Source organism: Vanellus vanellus (genome assembly GCF_965231255.1).
Source record: "Vanellus vanellus genome assembly, chromosome: 4".
NCBI classification, from domain to species: domain Eukaryota; kingdom Metazoa; phylum Chordata; class Aves; order Charadriiformes; family Charadriidae; genus Vanellus; species Vanellus vanellus.
The window spans coordinates 67,855,118-67,870,507 of record NC_138909.1 but is presented as its reverse complement, the minus strand read 5'-3'; the positions used below and the strand labels follow the sequence as shown (position 1 = coordinate 67,870,507).

At 36.5% G+C, this 15,390-nt stretch overlaps 1 protein-coding gene across 1 annotated transcript in view; it reads left to right on the top strand.

The window, feature by feature from the left end:
* ARAP2 (ArfGAP with RhoGAP domain, ankyrin repeat and PH domain 2) overlaps positions 1 to 15,390 on the top strand; it is a 154,750-nt gene that overhangs the window by 91,707 nt on the left and 47,653 nt on the right. Inside the window, exons 18-21 of the mRNA XM_082483122.1 lie at positions 230 to 428; positions 2,491 to 2,554; positions 11,969 to 12,132; positions 14,176 to 14,388. Coding sequence (XP_082339248.1) covers positions 230 to 428; positions 2,491 to 2,554; positions 11,969 to 12,132; positions 14,176 to 14,388 — 640 coding nt within the window. The remainder of the gene's footprint in view (positions 1 to 229; positions 429 to 2,490; positions 2,555 to 11,968; positions 12,133 to 14,175; positions 14,389 to 15,390) is intronic.

Sequence of the window (15,390 nt, the reverse complement as noted above, 5' to 3'; positions counted from 1 at the left end):
TAATTGTGGAGTATGAATGGGAAAAATATGTTATACTTGATTTTACAAGTTAAATTTAGTGTATATATGGGTTTATGAATGATAAATCTGAAAGTCTTTTTTTTTTTTTTTTTTTTTTTACTGTGGATTTCATCCTCAAATCTTATAGATTTGCAATATCTTGATTTGTTTTTTTTTAGGGGAAGAGGGTTTTTTTTCTTCATCTGACTCACCCCATTTTCTTTGGTAGCATTTTGTTCCCCCTGTGGCTGAATGCTTATTAGAGAGAGACTGTGACCTGATTGGCCAGCTCTACTACAAAGACTGCCATAACCTGGATCAGTGGAGGAAAGGCTGGTTTGCCATAGAGAAGTCGAGCCTTTATTTTTGCCTTGAAATGGAGAATGCTGAAGAAGATTCCATATATCTGAGGCGGTTGCAAGAACTAAGTAAGACTTTTGCTTAACATCTAGAATTCAGGAACTACTCTACTGAATTAATTCACTGTTAAGGACATTTCTATTACATTTTAAAGTCACAAACATTAGGGAGCTCAGTAGCTATTCTTTTGCATGAGCCAGATGCTCTTCCAACTCTCATCTAAATACAGAGTTGGTAAAGTTTTGTCTTGAAATTTTTTTCACTACTTAGTGGCACACGCTAGAGACATTTTTCACAGCTTCATAATGAATGAAGACAATTTTTGCTCCAGTTGCAGCAGTATCTTTCTTACAAGAGTACAGAATTGAATAATAATATATGACCTTTTGGGATTATTGTCTCTCGTTTTTGACAGGGCAGAAATACTCACTGCAGAACGTATTCTTGAGATGATTGACAGGCCTAGTTTTAAAATACTCAAATGTACTGGAAAAATTATAATTCGCTTGGAAAACTATTTCACAGACTAATAGACTTTTCTTTTTTCTGGTACTGAAAATGTTCTTTGCTCAATATCATGACGTGGAAAGATAATATTTATACAAATAGTCTTCTATGACCAATTTTATATCATTGTCTGTAATTATGCTCTGAATCCTCTTTAAGCATATCTGCCCTACTTGGTTTTAGATTGAACAAGGCAATATGTTATGTAGGAAAGTAAAAATAATTTGAGATTTCATATTAAAGTAACATAGAGAAGATAATTTAGATCTTTATTGATGATCCTCTTTGTAAATGCTGTCAGATTGTGGACTGTTTTGCAGGAACTTGTCTAAATGCCATTGGACTTTCTACTGTTTATTTACTGCCACCTTACATTTGCTGTGAATAACACCATGAAGGTGGTTTTTAATCAGGAATATTTTTATGTCTCTAGCTATCTTTTAACTTGTGACTACTTTTTGATCTTGATTCAGAATTAAAAGGTTAGGCAGTAGGAGAACTGTTTTTGATACTAGTTTTGATAGTGCAACTGTAATTGCTCCTACCCTAATGATACAAGCATCCAAAATCTGTGTATATCTCAAGTATAGAAATGAAACACACATTTAGCTTTTGGTTGAAAATCGGTTTTGCTTGGGTTTTGATTTTTAAATATTAGTTGTATAACAAAGTTGTATTTCGTGGAAATTTTGTATATCCACAGTCCTATATTTTTCTTTGGTTTCTGGTTTCCCCAAAATAAACCTGCTCCGCTATTAAGACTGAATTGTATAACAAACTTGCCAAATAATGAATCATCAGTGGAAGTGTGGTCACTTACCTTCTTGATATCTGACTCACTAAATGTAAAAGAGGCCAGGAGTGTGCTATACAAAAACATCGTACAACGTGCATCAGAATATGTTTATTGAGCTTCATTGATATTCCAGACTTTACTGTCGCCGAGAATTCGTTGAGATAAGATGTGAATTATATATAAGACCTAAACTTTGAAAGAATTACCTTTTCAGAATTTTCAATTAGTAAACAGGTTGCATTTAACTTACCAATTTTAGTATAGTGCACAGTATAGTTTTATAAGCACTGTTACTGGGAACTACCCAGATGTACTTTCTGTATAATGTAGGTGTTTTTTGGGGTACTTATTTTAGCAGAAATAGCTTAAGGCAATATAAAGAAGGGTGGCAGTGGTCTTCACAGCATAATGTTCAATTCACATTATGTTATTGTAGATACCTGCAGCCATTGGGGTGCAAGTAAATTAATGGATTCAAAAATCCAGCGTACTTCTGCATAGTTAGGTATTCTAAAACTTGTAAATACAAGTTTAATTTTAATATACTAAAACACTGTAGCATGTTTTCACATTTAAATGTACCTCTCTAGCCTTTCTTTATAATTTTCTGTATTGTTTTCTTGTAAATGCAAGTGTATTGTGGTATTTTGTGGAGTTTTCTTTCTATTATCAGCAGTATTCTTTATTCAAATTGTTGAAGAATTCCATGCTCCCTCTGTCACTGAAGATCATTTTGAAACAACATCTGTATGTGCATACATGTGTGTGTTTGTCTATATATATGGGTCTGTATAGATCATATCAATGTGTATGTGTTTTGTTTTCAGCCATCAGTAGTGTGACGCAAAATGGAGAGAAAATAGATGTCCTGCTGCTGGTTGAAAAAGGAAGGTAGGTTTCCCATCTGAATAAAGCTTTGATCTGCTTTTATATTGATGTCTTAGAATTCTTACTGATCAGTCATGAAGCTTTTTCACTTGCGGTTCCTAGAGAGAGTAAATTTGCAGACTTCTTAAAGGAGGGAAAGTCTTTGTGTATTAATTGCGTTTTATGTCTGTGTCAGGAAATGCTAACAAGTACTGCTTAATGAAAAGCAGTTTTCCCATTGAGAAAATTATTCCCAGTCAGATTATTCTGCCAATAACGGTTTCTTCAAAAGGACCTAACTTCTTTTACCCTGTAAAGAAAGAGTACCTCTTTGGAGCGTTTACCACTCACCTCTCAATTTTTTTTTATCACACTCATATCCCAGAATTCTGTGTCTCAGTCTGTGTAGGTCAGGATTGAGAGGGTATGTATGAATGCCCTAGTTAGTCTTATTGTAATGTCTGATCTCAGTTACCAACATATTAGCTGGAAAAATACAACTGTGAGGCAAACATGATCTACATCTGCTTCCAAGTAGGTAATATTCTGCTGAGATGATGGTATGAGAGGTTGAAACTTGAAGTGAGCGAGGGTATTTGGCCACAAAGATGATCCGAGGGCTGGAGCACCTCTCCTATGAGGACAGGCTGAGAGAGTTGGGATTGTTCAGCCTGGAGAAGAGAAGGTTCTGGGGAGGCCTTATAGCGGCCTTCCAGTACCTAAAGGGGGCCTACAGGAGAGCTGGGGAGGGGCTCTTTATGAGGGAGTGTAGTGATAGGCCGAGGGGTAATGGTTTTAAACTGAAAGAGGGTAGATTTAGATTAGATATCAGGAAGAAATTCTTTACTGTGAGGGTGGTGAGACACTGGCACAGGCTGCCCAGAGAAATTGTAGATGCCCCATCCCTGGAAGTGTTCCAGGCCATGTTGGATGGGGCTTTGAGCAATGTAGTCTAGTAGGAGGTGTCCCTGCCCATGGCAGGAGGGTTGGAACTAGATGATCTTTAAGGTCCCTTCCAACCTAAACCATTTTATGCTTCTATTTCTGCCTCATATATGGCTAAATATTTAAATATGAAAGTAAAATTATTGAAAATAATTCTTATTTTGTAATAGATTGGGGGGGTTTATATTTCAGCGACAGGTTATTGGACAAATGTCTGTGTAAGAAGTGGTGAGTGTTTATGCAGTATTCTGAACAGTGAATAAGAGGTTAATAAAGGAAGATTGTTTTTCTCTTTGTTGGGCAAACAAAATAAACAAACTCCAGCACATACTTTTGACATCTTTTCAGAGTTGGAGAAACTTGATGGAGAAACTCATTGTAACTTGTGTGTTCTGAATTATAACTCTTCCTGAGATACTATTTAAGTTCCAGAATTCAGTTAGGTGATGCACATCAGAAACAAACACTTTTTCGTGTTGTGTTTTTGGGGGTTGTTTTTTTTCAAAGAAGCATATTGAAAGATTCAGCACTGAGTAAGCTGCATAGACCAACCAGGGAACCAGAGGTATCCTTTTCAAGGTGCAGTCCAACAGATGAATACAAACTGTGTATCTGATTTATTTCATAGATATCAGTGCTGAGCAAAACTTCTAGCTCCAAGTCAGCTTTTATTATTTCTTGCATTATAATATTTCTGTCAAGTGAGGGTAGGTTTTCCCTGAACTGCTTTAATAGTTTAATGAAAAACCTGAACTATTTTGAAATCGTTTCAACAGGGGCACTTGCTGATTTATGGTGGCCATGAATATGTTTAATCTTTCGTCGCTGAAGTCTGCCATAAAGAGTTTACATGCCTAATGTTCACATTATCTTAACCATTAAAAGCTGTATGGGTATATAAGCTTTGGCACGGTGGTTCTTGCTTAGGATATTACTCCAAAAGTATCCAGGTGTTCAGCACAATTGCATGGTATTGCATCTTGCAGTGATAAGAAATGTAATGTGTGTGGGGAAAATTATTAAGTATAAAATCACCCTTATCACAGAATCACAGAATGGTCAGGGTTGGAAGGGACCTCTGGAGATCTAGTCCAACCCCCACCACCACCAGAGCAGGGTCACCTACAGCAAGTTGTACAGGACGGTGTCCAGGCGGGTTTTGAATGTCTCCAGAGTGGGAGACTCCACAACCTCTCTGGGCAGCCTGTGCCAGTGCTCTGCCACCCTCAGAGTAAAGAAGTTCCTCCTCATGTTAAGATGGAACTTCCTGTGTTCAAGTTTGTGCCCGTTACCTCTTGTCCTATCACTGGGCACCACTGAAAAAAAAAAAAAAAAAATGTCCCCAACATTATACTTAGACTCAGTTATTGTAAATGGAAACAAAACCAGCAATCTTCCTTCTGCCCCTCCAAACCCTAGATAAATTAATTAATATCTTTGAGATGTCATCAGCGTCTCCTAAATGATATATCATAGTTTATAGGTTTTCCTGTTTTGTCTGTTATTTTATAGCAGTGCTTGTCTAATGCCCACTTTGGCATAGATTGATCACTTGGAAGAGGCCCTATATACTGATTTATTGACAACTTTCATGTTAATTTGTTAGTAACTTAAACGTAGGACAAATGATAAAATAAAATAAAATAAAAAAACAGTATTGTAAGAATGAAATAAAACAAGATTTTTTTTTTTCCTGAATCAAGAAAAGTTTGGAAAGAAAAACAAAACCAAAAAAAACCCCAAAACCACACCAAAACAAAAACCCCATTCTTTTTTTCATAAAGAAATAAATGTGGTCGACGTCTTACAACATCTTGCTCAATTTTATTAGAAGAAATGAAAATACTTTGAGTATTTTCCTACTGAAGTTTTTGTTACTGATTTCAAACTACCTTCCCATTGCTTACAAATACTTAGGCCTTTTTTCAAGTCTCAGTCATTGGGTTGATAAATTAGGGAAAATCATACATTACATGCATCATATAACTTTTTCTTTGACATTTTTTCCATTGGCTACTGTAGGCAAAAGAATGACTTAAGTCATTACAAACGGACTTCTCACAAGAGTGATTGCATACACAAGTAAACAGTTTCAGAACTATAAAAACTTCAAGTCTTACTGCTGAAATAATTATAATGTAATAAATCTATGAATTCTGGATGTTTAAAAATACTTAGTAGATTTATGTGTATGTTAAATTCATGGGGCATATAAATTTAGCGTTCATCTGATCCATAACTACTCAGAGGAGGAGTTTACAATTGATTTTGAGCTGCAAGGTGCATAATGCTTTACAGCTTGTATAAAATACAAGAATTCACAGAGAAAAGGCACATGAGATTTTTCTGAAGTGTCTTAGTTATGAATACAAGCCATTCCCGCCCCCCACTTTTTCCCCCCCTTTTCCTCTACCCTGTTTTCTACTTAGCACCTCACTGTTCATTTATTCTATCTGACATTTTCAGTGAAAGAGGACTACCAGCTTAGAAATAAGAGGTGGTAATCATACTATACATTGCAAAGTAATAGCATATCATGAGACTGAACCAGGTTAAAATGTTTTCAAAGCAACCAGGCTGTTTTTCTTTTGAAGATTGTTGGTTTTAAAGCTCAGTCTACTTCCTAACTTTTCATAATAAGCCTAGACTTTATCTAATTATAGATATATATATATATATTTTTATTTTTTTTTTCAGATCTCAATGATGTTTCATGTTTGTCTTTGGGTATCTTTGCTAAAGTAAAATGGAGAGGAACACACTCCCTTTTGTAGCACCTATTGAAATTTTATTGCACTCTGGTCTCTGTTGGAACATCTTGTCCAACCTGTTAGAACTACCTCCAGCCCAGCTGGAAATCCTGACTTCTGACAGCACTGTTTTCCTGTGCCATAACCAGATGGTCATTTGCCTCCACTTAAGTTCCACTTTCATAGTTGTTTTTTTTTGTTTCTCTTGACTTCTTGCTAGAAGTGGAAAACCATTTTCCAGACTTCTGTTTGACACTTCCCTCTGTCACATAGAGATGTCTTTCGCTTTGGGTTTTTTTTCCCCTTGATCTTTCCTATCTATTTGTAAAATTCGTGAAGTGCCTGGTGATACTCAATCTCTTATTGCCATCCAAACAGAAGTTGCATAGTAGGTAGGTGAAGAAGCTTCTTCTGTGTAGTTTAACAGAGGTCAAGAGAGGGATCTGTACACTGAAGAGAGGAAAGGTGTCTGAAAGCAACCGTATACAGTAATTTTAGAATATATCTTCTATATATAAAACTTAATGCAAAATCTCTAATGCCGTCCTTTAAGGAAAAACAGTTGTGCAGACAATTCAGTGTCAAATGTTTTTTTTCTGTAATCATTTAGGCTCTCTTAGGTGTCAGTGAATGTTTTCAGACCATAATGTAATCCAGATGGTGCTTTTTTTTTTTTCCCCCCTGTTACGCTTCTCTTATAGTTTGCTTTTTCTTATTGTAGATAATAAACCTTCCCTACATACTGGCATAATTTCTTTATGCTGATGGTTCATTAATTACAATGCTTTCTTCTTAACCCTTTGATAGCAGTAAGATTCTTGTAAAATACAGTTATGAGGACAAAATTCTACAATCCAGAAAAAATCTAAACATAAGACTCAGAGGAGTGAAAGGACATGTGCTTCCAGTATTGTGTGCTGGATATAAGTCCCTTAATATCCTTTGAAGAAATATTGCTGACCTTTGTTGTATATCTGTAATTATTAGTGGAATTTCCATGCTTTAGTTGCAATTTGATTATTCCAGTGATTTCAGACTAATGCATATCTTCTTAGTACCTCTTTTTTTCAGACATGTAGATCATTAGAATCACTTGCAAATTGCCGGAGGGTACTGAGTTGTGCTGATGTCTGTTTCTGACCCTTCCTCTCTACAACCCTTACCCAGAATCACTTGATATCACTGCTTTCAGGATTGTGCGACAAAGCATACAGACATAGCTACAGCTAGTGGACTTTGCAAAGTGGCTTAAAGATGAGCCTTTGCAATGTTGTGGATGAAGCGTGCCCGCATATATTGCTTGACTACTGGTGCAGAAGGATGTGATGGTAGTTCATGATAAAGTTGAAAAGCTGACAGTAGCTTCCTTGATGTTGAGACGAGGTGATCTTGGACTGCTGCAGTCATTTGTGCCAATTCAGCTGCCTCAATTCACTAAGGCAGTAATCTACATTGGTCGGCCTTCTTGTTTGCTTGAGTACTTAAATTACGAATTTATTGGGTATGGACTGTATGTCCTTCACACTTAACAGAGCAAACACTCTGCCATTATTCACCATGTAGTCACTGTTGCTAACTATTTGCTATGAAGTAGTCGCTATTGCAAACTATTTGTTATGAAGTGTGCACCCTTTATCAGCTATTTTGAACTGGAAGAAGTAGCACATATATAAAAATACTGTAGGAGGCACTGAATTTATACTGTAGGAATGCATTTTGGTTCAGAGCCTGTAGAAAGTAGTTGTTAGTCTGCATGATAGGTAGATCTCTGTGAACATTGCAGTAAAACTTTCAAACGTGATTACTTCTATAAGTAAGTAGGGCAACTAAGATGATTAAGGGATTGGAGCATCTGCCTTATGAGGAAAGGCTGAGAGAGCTGGGACTCTTTAGCCTGGAGAAGAGAAGGCTGAGGGGAGACCTTATTAATGCTTACAAGTATCTAAAGGGTGAGTTGAAGGAGGATGGAGCCAGGCTCTTTTCAATGGTTCCCAGTGACAGGACGAGGGGTAATGGGCACAAGTTAGAACATAGGAAGTTCCATTCAAATACACGGAAACACTTCTTTACGGTGAGGGTGACAGAGCACTGGCACAGGCTGCCCAGGGAGGTTGTGGAGTCCCCTTCTCTGGAGATTTTCAAGCCCCGCCTGGATGCAGTCCTGAGTAATGTGCTCTGGGCAATCCTGCTTTGGCAGGGGAGTTGGACTAGATGATCTCTAGAGGTCCCTTCCAACCCTGAAACTCCGTGATTCCGTGATAAGCTTAGAAGTATTCTTGACAGGAAGTTTTGTGGTACATGGTACATCAGTACACTTCAGCCCGTGTTTATGTGCTTAGTCTTAAGCCTTGCATTTAATGTAAGTTTATATTTTGATAATAGCAATTAGTTCAGTGAGAAATACATGTATTTGTTATTACTACTGTTTCTGAAAACTGCATGGAAAAGATGATGACATTGACATGAAAAGCAGAAGCTGTATCTGCAAAGCTGTCTCTTTTTTACTTTATGAAGTGCTGTAGAAGACTTCTACTGTGTTTTGAGGAAAGTTCTGCTTTGCTGCTGGTAACTATTTCCCCTTTCCTTTTCATACCACCTTTGGCGTTCATGGAGATTAGCTGATGGTCTCCAAGGAGCAAAAATATGTTGTTAAGTTTGGCTGAATGTGTTAAAATTAGAAGGAATACTTAAACTAGTTATTCATACATTGCTGTATATTTTTGATTTAAATCTATCCTAGGTGTACTCTCTCTCTACCAAAAATACTGTGGTTTGTGACAAGCTTTCTCCAAGCCACTTCCACAGTAAATTGACTGAATTCTCAACTGTGTCTGATACTGGTTTCATTTCCTTTTCTCCATTCTTCTCTTTTATGGTGATGAGTAAATGCTGAAATTATTTCTCTGACTTATCTGACTTTCTTAGGTGACTGCTCTGGAGATTTTTGACTGGGCAAAGTTAATAACTGTTCCGCAATAACAGCAAGTTTTTCATGTTTATATTTTTTACTAGCAACTTCTCTTTCATGACTGTGTTGGTACCATAGGACTGCTACTTAAATGAATTCCCCATTTGCTTTGTTAATTAAGTAACCTCTTCCCCTGTAATCTGAATTTAACTCAACAGCTTTTCAAATTTTAGAAAACAATGAGAGCAGCAACTCTTGGTAGTTCTGATACGGGTTTTCTAATGTGATTGTGGGGAATATGGGAAGATCCTTAGAATACAAGATGGTCTTTTTCACTTAGTTTTGGTAATTCATATATCACAACAGTTGATTGACAAGGACATGATTTAGACTTTCATATCTCTGTGAAAAAATACAGATAAGTTTAAATTACCTTTGAAGTTCAGTACACTACTATATTTCCTCTTTCCTCCTCTGGTACTGATTCATTGATATACAGCAGAGTTGTCCTTTTCTTATTTAGAAGTAATAATATTTTCACTTTACAGTATGCTGCTTCCTGTACATATAATAATTCTTTAGGTAACAAAAAAATAATTTGTTGAGACTTCCATTTATCCTTTTGCATAATACCATAATGCAAATCCTGCTGCTCTTCAGGGAAAATAAAAACACAGTAATATGCATGTATGTGTGCATCTCTTGTGTTGGGAAGGACCATAAATCTTTTATAAATCATAGTCCTAACCTCTGCTGCTCTGTGAATAATAGTACTAAAGGAATAGCGTAACATGCATCGTCAGACTCTTTTCCACTCAGTTCAAACTTTTTCATTTCCTCTTATATATGGCTACAGCAATACCAGAGGATGTCAGGGTGATGTGTTGTTTGGAAACCATTGGTTGAGAACCACCCATGTATGGTACCCATTCTGAAAAGTTTTCAGAATATATTTGAAAGTATTGAATTAGGCACACTCATTTTGCTTTAAAAATTTGAGAGCTTTATGCAATTTATTGGTTTTTCTTGATGGAAAAGAGGCTGATTGTTTCTACTAGCCAGGCACATGTGGCGGTTAATATGACTTTCGAAGTCATGAAATAGAGGCTTTTTAAAAAGGGGCCTCAGTCAGATAGAATATTTTAGTGTCTCCTGCTCTGCTGCTGAATGGCTAAGTCTGTATGGTGGATCCTGAGAAGACTTCAGATCCTGAGTCTGTGTGTGTACATTGACTGCATCCTCACTTCCTATCAAGATAGGAATGCTAGAATGGAACTGTTTATAAAATCAAAATTGAAAGATGTGAATTAAACAAAATTGAAATTAAATATTACATCATTATATGAAATGCTTTGGGATTTTTCCTATATAAAATAATCTAAATGAATGTTTCTTTATATTTTGATAAAAGTGTTTTCATAGAAGTTCAGTAGAACATTTTAACTTTTCCTAATTAGCAAATAATTTTTCATTAAAGAAATTAAATCCCTTACATTTCTTTAGTGGGAGACGAAGAGTATGTATGTAGAAGAGTTTGCTTATTATTTTAACACTTAAAACAGTTGTTTATTACATACATGCATATGGGTGGACATATGCTGCGGAACCTCACAAAAGCAAGCCAGACTGACTAAAAAAAAAGGGATTTATTTTACAAGATCGTAACAAAATCAAACTAAGTTTTACTCTAACCAACACCGCTTTGAGACTCCAAACATTAACAATCCAACAGGTTCCAAATGTCATTTGAGAGTTATTGCTACACAACTGCCTTAAGAATGCTTAAGCGTTATGGCTGATGACCCAAAATGCGCAGTCTCTCACCTAGTAAGGGAGGGCTCTAAACATGGAGGAATTCGGGTGCCATCCTGACCCAAGGGGAGAGTCCCCAACTACAGACCCACTGCTCCAAGGAGGACCATCTCAAAATGGCTCTCCAGCAGGGCTCAGTTTGTACCCTATTCGAATCTGATCTGTGGTCAGATACGGTCAGGTATCTCCCCCCATTGGCTGAGGACCCCAACTTCCTCACCTTTTGACCAAAATGTGTACGTGCTGACCACCAGCATGTGGGCGTGACGAGAGCTGTGGCAGGAAGTTTTTGTGGGCTTTTGTCGGGTCTTTGTCAAGGCAGGTGCATCTGCCACAACATACACCCTTAAAGTTTTCAATTTTGCAATTGTCTCTTAGAAGCTAGCCTCTCAGGGGTAAAAAGAGGACGCTGCTTTATCAAGTTTAAATAATAAAATCAGAAGAGGGCCATGCTTTGAGGTAATGCAACGGTTTAATTACCTATTTAACTTATTCTACCTCAACTGTTAGTTTTTTCATACAAGTTCCTTAGCTCTGTGTTTTCCTCGGGGTGATCTTTTTGATACATGTGTGTAAAGGAGGGAAGTTCAGTATATCTCAGCTCCTCTATAGAAGCGTGGAGAGGTAGGGAATAAAAAAGAAGGAAAGCCTTTTCCAGGACTTGAAAGTTGTGTCTCAGTCTGTTTCCTGCTTAACTGTGACTTGGACTTAGGAATGCACAGTGCAGAAGCAAGATCGAAGGACAGTCATTTAAATGTTGGTCAGGTCCTTTCAAAGGCCCATGACAGTGTTTGTGGATCTTTTTTCATTTATTGTGACGCTGCTAGTACAAATGTAGCTGGGGAAAAAAAAAAAGGTGCTGTAACAATAGGCCACCACCACAGCTTTATGTGGTAGAAAGTGCCTTCGTGTCTTATTTTAAGTAATTCTTATTTTTTTCTGAACATCTGCTATGTTGCTCTAGTACAATAACATCCGTTTTCTGTTTCTTTCCTGCATTCAAAATATTTTTATACTTTCCAGAACACTCTACATCCATGGCCATACAAAGCTGGATTTCATGGTCTGGTATACTGCAATTGAAAAAGCAGCAGGTACAGATGGCAATGCATTACAAGATCAGCAGCTCAGCAAAAATGATGTTCCTATTATAGTGAACAGCTGTATAGCATTTGTTACACAGTATGGTAAGTATAGTGGATTTTATTCAACCTAAGATCATATGTATACTGCTGAAGCCCCCACACCATCAGATCCTATTGAATGTATTACCTAAAGTAAAACCGTAGTCCTCGTCAGCCTCACTGCTCTTTGATGCGATGGTGAAGTACACACTGCCACACATCTGAGAATGGGCAGTTTGGGGAAATGCAGCTTGGTACATGCCCTTTTATAGACACTTTTGGATTTTAAAAATTGCCTTGGTTGCCTGATGTAGCTCAGCCTTGGGGTCCAGTGCCTGAGTGCAGAACACCTCAGTCCTGAAAATAAGCTATGTGAACCAGGAAAGGCTGTGGCCTGGACTGGTCACCACATCTTCGGGAAACTATTAACTGTGGAGCCAAGTTCAGACTTTTATGCTGCTGTTTTTTCAGCGTAATAGAGTAAGGGCGCATTGTCAGTTACTGTTTGTTAAGGTAAATTTTGCCAGCGTAACCTTCCATAGCATTAGACCATATGCAGATGATGTTTGTGTCCTTTTTATTACTGCAAATTCATCAGTTTTCTTGCGAAATGCTAAATACATATCAACCCTGTACATATCTGTCTTCAGGATAAATGTGTCTGTAACCTCTGTCAGTATGAAAGACCCTAATTTATATTTCAGTGATTGAAGTTTAACTAAATAACTTTTGAATATGGCAACACTGCATTATGGTAAATAGTTGTGTCTGGGTTACAACTATTGCCTAAAATCAAGAAAAAAAAAAAAACAGTTTTGGTAACTTTTTTTTAATTATTAGTAATATTCTAAGTATAGTTCACACTGTTTCATGCACTAAAAAGTTGTTAAAGCAGAGTAATTATGTCCACAACTCAAAACAACCGCTCATGTGTGTTTTAAATTAAAATTCAATTTCCTAATGTTTTTTAAATAAGTTAGATCTTTATTGAAAAAATATGTTTTCTTTCAGGATCAGCATTACTGGGTAACTCATTTGAAAGCTAAAGGAATTATTTGTATGCATTACTCGTGTGCGTACGTGTTTTTGTGTCATCATGGTAAAGGTTCTGTCTTTAGTTGTGGTCTGCAGATGACAGACACTATCAGGTCCCACAGCTGTTCCTGACAGTAGCTACTCAAGGGCAGCATTGAACAGTAGCGCTTGTGGGCATTACAGGAAAGGCGAATTCCAAGAACATAAGACACAATTTCATAGGTTTTGACATGAGTACTTGCCTTGACAGGTACATAAGAAAGGCATGGTTTTGTATAAAATACAATTCTCTTTCAAGAAATGTGGGGAATGCAGAAAACACCCCTACAAAGGAAAACAATGGGGCTGCACAACTATGCCAGACTTCCACAAGTTTTAAAAAAAAAAAAAAAAAAATGTTTTGGCTACTCTCATATGCAGTAGTTGAAGGTAGTCTTGACTGTGTTTTACACTATGAATTTTATTTTAAGTTGGCTTTGGGCTTTGGTGGTTTCAGTTATTAAATACAAGAACAGTGGCTGCCTCATGTCTTCCTGAACGTGAGAAAAATTGGAAAAAAGGAATGCTTTTTACTAATATTGAGGCTTTTATAGTGAAAATTTTCAGTAAAGTATTACTGTATTCATCCAACCTGAAGTCCTAAGTTGAGTTGATCAGAAGGGTAATAAAATAGTGGGAGTTTTCCCCATGAAAGCAGTTCTTTTATGTGTAATACAATACCAGTCATCAAAACTTCTTTCCTTTACTGTGCCTTTTGAAACTATTGTTTTAGGAAGTCCTGAAGAGATTTGGGGATTTGAATTGCCTGTAAGGTATTCCACAAATTGCGATCCCAGGCTTGCTTAGTATTATGATGTGTATTTTTGCAGAGAGGTCTGGTTGGGTGTAAGCAGTCTTGGCAGTGTTTTTACTCTCAAAGTGAGTATGTGCAAAAGGTCACAGAGATTTCAGTAGGAAATATGATATGTTTGACAGCCAGATATGCTTTTCATATAATAATGTTTGGAATTTTTAAAAGAATACTTGATTTTACATTTATTTATTTTTCTGTCCTCTGTTTCTGTAACTTAGGTTTAGGTAGCAAGCAGATCTACCTTAAGAATGGTGATTCTTCCAATGTGGCTGAACTGCTGGAAAGCTTCAAAAAAGATGCAAGGAGTGTTAAACTAAGAGCAGGAAAACATCAGCTTGAAGATGTGACTGATGTATTGAAAAGCTTTCTTTCTCAAATAGATGATGCACTTCTCACTAAAGAACTTTATCCATTCTGGATCTCTGCTTTAGGTAATGCGTTCAATAACACTCAATACAAGAAAGGTTGTATGCACTTTTTCAGTATCAAATTTGAGGAGGTTGTTAATTACTTTCCCTGAGTTGACCTATGTTATTTGGTAATCAGCAAAACAATTGTAGTGAGGAAAAAAATGTTTAGAGCTTGGCGGCAATAGACTTACGTTAATCAGAGATTATTTTATTGCCTTTAAGTGAAAAGGAATAATAATAACAAATAGCGATGTTTCCTTGGCAATATGTCTGTAAACAGTAGACCAATATTGTGCTGTATCGTAGTTGGATCAGCCAAGGAAGGAAGTGATGATTAATATTTTATGGAAGCATTGATGGTAGAATTTGAGAAATAGACAAATTAGCGTAGGAAAACAGCGTGTGGTCTGTCTTCTGACCATATGTAGAAGTTTAGTTCACAAGTGGCAAAATGTTGATGCTATCATCTACAGGATAGTTAAATGACAGTCTTGCTGATTAAATTGTTCAAATATCCTTTATGAACATTCACGCAAAGTTATGTACATTAACAGTGTAAATGTGTTAACAACTGTTACTTCTTTTTTGTTTCCTTAGAAATATTAATTTAATTTGAAAGAAAATTTAAGTAACTTCAACCCAAACTGTAACTTGTGATGTATTTAAAACATGAGGATGTGTGTCTCTGTATGGTTGAAAACAGAACCATGAGATTACTAATACATTAATTAGTTACTCATTACATAAATTGTGATGATTTTTATAGTGTTCTTACAAAACAGCTATATTTCTATTTGTTTCGGTGTTGCAGTATTTACAGAGTGCAAGAAACAAACTCTTTCCCTCCTAAACTGTGCTATAAAATTGCAGATGACGCATAGCAGTAAGAGATGCATAGGTAAAGCTAAGATAGAACGTTTTCTTCCTTAATGCATTGAAATCATATAGGCCTATTTACTGTGTGGTGAGCTTTGTCTTTAAAAAAGATATTAAAAACATACTCCTCTCTGATTTTGCTTAAGT